Genomic DNA, 4150 nt, shown 5'->3' on the forward strand with positions numbered 1-4150 from the left:
CTTACAGACAACAGCTTTTTGGCTTTCATACACCAAGTAAGTGAGGTCCTCGGTGAGCTGCTATTCCACCTTCTGGCCCAACCCCTCCAAGAATCAGGGGCCGAAGTCTCCAGCGGCCATGGATGAGGGGCTGAGCCAGGCTCCAGGCATCTCAGCAGCCTCTTGGGCCCAGGAGTCTGGGCTTCAGAGAAGGGCCAGCCAGGAGAGCCCACCCAGCCTGTCCCGGAGACAGGGGGCAGGAGAAGGTCACTTTCCTGCGCGTCTGCCCTCTTTTCTGTTGTCGTTAGACCAGGGAGGCACTGGGATCCTGGCGGAGCCGGCTGTCAGTTCACGGTGGGCACCTGGCTGTGATGCAGGCTGAACTCCTTGGCCTTGAGACGGAGACTGGCGATACTGTTGGCCATGCTGACCCCCGGGGTCGCGGGGCCTGAGCCTCCAGGGCTGTAGGGCGGCACCGTGCTGTAGGGGGAGGAGGCTGTCCAGGAGAGATAGTCCGGGCTCAGGGTGGTGGGCCGGGGAGCCACCGGCTGCTCGACGGCGGCCTCCTGACTGTAGGACTTGAGCAGCGAGGCCGAGCGGTTAGCCAGCATGGCCCGCTCGTTTCTGCGGAACTTGGCCCGGCGGTTCTGAAACCAGACCTGGACGCGCGCCTCGCTGAGGTTGACCCGCCGGGCCAGCTCCTCACGCACGAAGGCGTCGGGGTAGTGCGTGCGCTCGAACACGCGCTCCAGCGCCTGCAGCTGGCTGCTGTTGAACGTGGTGCGGTTCCGCCGCTGCTTCTTCTTCCGCTTGGCGGCGCTGCTGCGCCCGGGGCTGGGACACTCACCGTCCTGCGGCGCCGCCTCGCTGCCGCTGCTGCCCCCGGACGGCTCGCGCGCCGCGCCCTCCCGCGCCTCGGCCCTGGGCGCGGGGCGCGCCGCCAGCCGCCCGGCCGCCGCCACCTCCTCCAGGTTCAGGAGGTGGCTGACCGTGAAGTTCTTGCGCGCCTGGGCGCAGTCGCCCGGCCCCAGCGCGGGCGGCGGCGGCGGCGGCCCCGGGCCTAGCGCCGGCTTGTCCGGGGCGAAGGCGGGGCCGGCCGCGCTGTCCATGCCCGCGGACCGCCCCGGGGTAGCCGGCGGCGGTGGTGGGCGCGGGTCCGAGGCGCGGGTGGCAGGCGCAGGTCGGAGCGAGCGCGCCCCGGCCGCCCCGCTCTCGGCCCCGCTCCCGGCCGCCTCCTGGCTCCGCGGCCCGCCCCCCCATTTTTTTAAAATGTATTTGATTTCTAGTTTCATACTATTGTGGTCAGAAAATGATGCTTGATATAATTTCTATCCTCTTAAATTTGTTGAAACTTGTGACCTAGCATATGATCTACCCTAGAGAATGTTCTGTGTACACTTGAAAAGAATGTGTATTCTGCTGGTTTTGGATGGAATGTCCTGTAAATATCTATTCAGCCCAACTGATCTAATGTATTTAGACTACATTTAATACTACTGTTTCCTTATTTTCTGTCTGAATGATCTGTCCACCAGTGTAAATGGGGGTGTTAAAGTCACCTATTATCAATGTCAATTTCTCCCTTTATGTCTGTTAATATTTGCTTTATTTAGATGCTCCTATATAAGATACACACATTAACAAATGTTATATCCTCTTATTGTATTGATCATTTTATTATTATATAATGGCCTTGTCTTTTGTTACAGTCTTTGTTTTAAAGCCTATTTTGTTTTATATGAGTATTGCTACCCCAGCTTTCTTGCTATTTTTATTTTCAGGAAATATTCTTTTCCATCACCTCACTTTCATTCCATGTGTGTCTTTAGCTCTGAAGTGAGTCTCTTGTAAGCAGTATATACAGGGGTCTTATTTTTTATCCAATTAGACACCCTGTCTTTTGATTGGAGCATTTGGTTTATTGACATTTAAATACACTTACTGTGACTTTGTTACTTGTTTTCTGGTTGTTTTTGCAGTTCTTCTGTTTTCTTCCTTTAGATTCTTTTCTTATGGTTTGCTTCCTTTCAGTGGTATGCTTAAGTCCTTTTCTCTCTAGTTTTTGCATATCTGTTGTAGGTTTTTGATTTGTAGTTACCATGGGGTTCACATATGTTGGCCTGTATCTATTGTTTTAAACTGGTAGTCATTTAGTTCATACACATTCTAAATCACAGCAGGATCCTCTATGACCCACCTCCCAGAATACTGGAAATAAAATAAAAAATAAACAAATGGGACCTAATTAAAATTAAAAGCTTCTGCACAACAAAGGAAACTCTAAGCAAGGTGAAAAGACAGCCTTTGGAATGGGAGAAAATAATAGCAAATGAAGCAATTAATAAACAACTAATCTCAAAAAAAAACAAGCAACTCCTGCAGCTCAATTCCAGAAAAATAAATGACCAAATCAAAAAAATGGGCCAAAGAACTAAACAAACATTTCTTCAGAGAAGACATACAGATGGCTAATAAACACATGAAAAGATGCTCAACGTCACTCATTCAGAGAAATGCAAATTAAAACAACAATGAGGTACCATTTTACACCAGTCAGAATGGCTGCAATCCAAAAGTCTAAAGCAATAAATGCTGGAGAGGGTGTGGAGAAAAGGGAACCCTCTTGTAAGGGAATGCAAACTAGTACAGCCACTATGGAGAACAGTGTGGAGATTCCTTAAGAAACTGGAAATAGAACTGCCTTATGACCCAGCAATCCCACTGCTTGGCATACACACCGAGGAAACCAGAATTGAAAGAGACACGTGTACCCCAATGTTCATCGCAGCACTGTTTATAATAGCCAGGACATGCAAGCAACCTAGATGTCCATCAGCAGATGAATGGATAAGAAAGCTGTGGTACATATACACAATGGAGTATTACTCAGCCATTATAAAGAATACATTTGAATCAGTTTTAATGAGGTGGATGAAACTGGAGCCTATTATCCAGAGTGAAGTAAGCCAGAAAGAAAAACACCAATACAGTATACTAACACATATATATGGAATTTAGAAAGACGGTAATGATAACCCTGAAAGCGAGAGAACAAAAGAGACACAGATGTATAGAACAGTCTTTTGAACTCTGTGGGAGAGGGAGAGGGTGGGATGATTTGGGAGAATGGCATTGAAACATGTATAATATCATATAAGAAATGAATCGCTAGTCCAGATTTGATGCAGGATACAGGATGCTTGGGGCTGGTGCACTGGGATGACCCAGAGAGATGGGTACGGGGAGGGAGGTGGGAGGGGTGTTCAGGATGGGGAACACATGTACACCCGTAGTGGATTCATCTTGATATATGGCAAAACCAATACAATATTGTAAAGTAAAATAATAATAATAAATAAATGATAAATGGTCTAAAAAAATAAAATAAATATTATGTTGAAAGTGAAAGTGAAGTCGCTCAGTCGTGTCCGACTCTTTGTGACCGGTGGACTGTAGCCCACCAAGCTCCTCCATCCATGGGATTCTCCAGGCAAGAATACTGGAGTGGGTTGCCATGTCCTTCTCCAGGGGATCTTCCCGACCCAGGGATCGAACCCAGGTCTCCCACATTGCAGGCAGACGCTTTAACCTCTGCACCACCAGGGAAGCCAACATTATGTTAAAATTAAAAAATAATAATAAAAAAACAAAAGATTTAATTTTTTTACTCATCTCCCCTGCATTTTTGTATTTCTGATGTCATATTTTCCATCTTCATGTTTATCCCTTGTTTATTATAGTTATGGTTGATTTTAGAATTTAATTCTTTAATTAAATCTTTTAATTAAAGATTTAATCTTTAATCTTTACACAAGTTTAACTGGTTGATGCACAATCTTTACTATCTATATATTTGCCTTTACTAATTGGATTTTTCCTTGCCTATAAGTTCTTCTTGCAGCCTTTTCTTTCCACCTACAGAAAATCCTTTAACATTTCTTTTAGGGTTGGTGTAGTATTGATGAATTCTTTTCACTTTTACTTGTCTGAGAAGTTCTTTATTTTTCCAACTCTGAATTATAATCTTGCCAGGCAGATTATCCTAAATTGTAGGTTTTCCCCCTTTTAATACCTTAAATAAACCATGCCGCTTCATTCTGGCTTACAAAGTTTCTGCAGAAGAATCAGCTGATGACCTTATGAGAATCCCCTTTTACATGAGTCTGTTCTT

General features: G+C 46.4%; 1 protein-coding gene across 1 annotated transcript; it reads right to left on the reverse strand.

Moving 5' to 3' along the window:
* Positions 1-285: 285 nt before the first annotated feature.
* Positions 286-1088, reverse strand: LOC128066198 (paired mesoderm homeobox protein 2-like). Its single transcript, XM_052659294.1, has one exon. The coding sequence runs from the start codon at positions 1086-1088 to the stop codon at positions 324-326; it is 765 nt and encodes a 254-aa protein (XP_052515254.1). The 3' UTR covers positions 286-323.
* Between the last annotated feature and the right edge of the window lie 3062 nt (positions 1089-4150).

This window comes from Budorcas taxicolor, chromosome 20 (assembly GCF_023091745.1).
Source record: "Budorcas taxicolor isolate Tak-1 chromosome 20, Takin1.1, whole genome shotgun sequence".
NCBI classification, from domain to species: domain Eukaryota; kingdom Metazoa; phylum Chordata; class Mammalia; order Artiodactyla; family Bovidae; genus Budorcas; species Budorcas taxicolor.

Bases quoted from the DNA above. Each gene is read 5' to 3' on its own strand.
- LOC128066198 (XM_052659294.1), bottom strand. From the start codon at position 1,088: ATGGACAGCGCGGCCGGCCCCGCCTTCGCCCCGGACAAGCCGGCGCTA.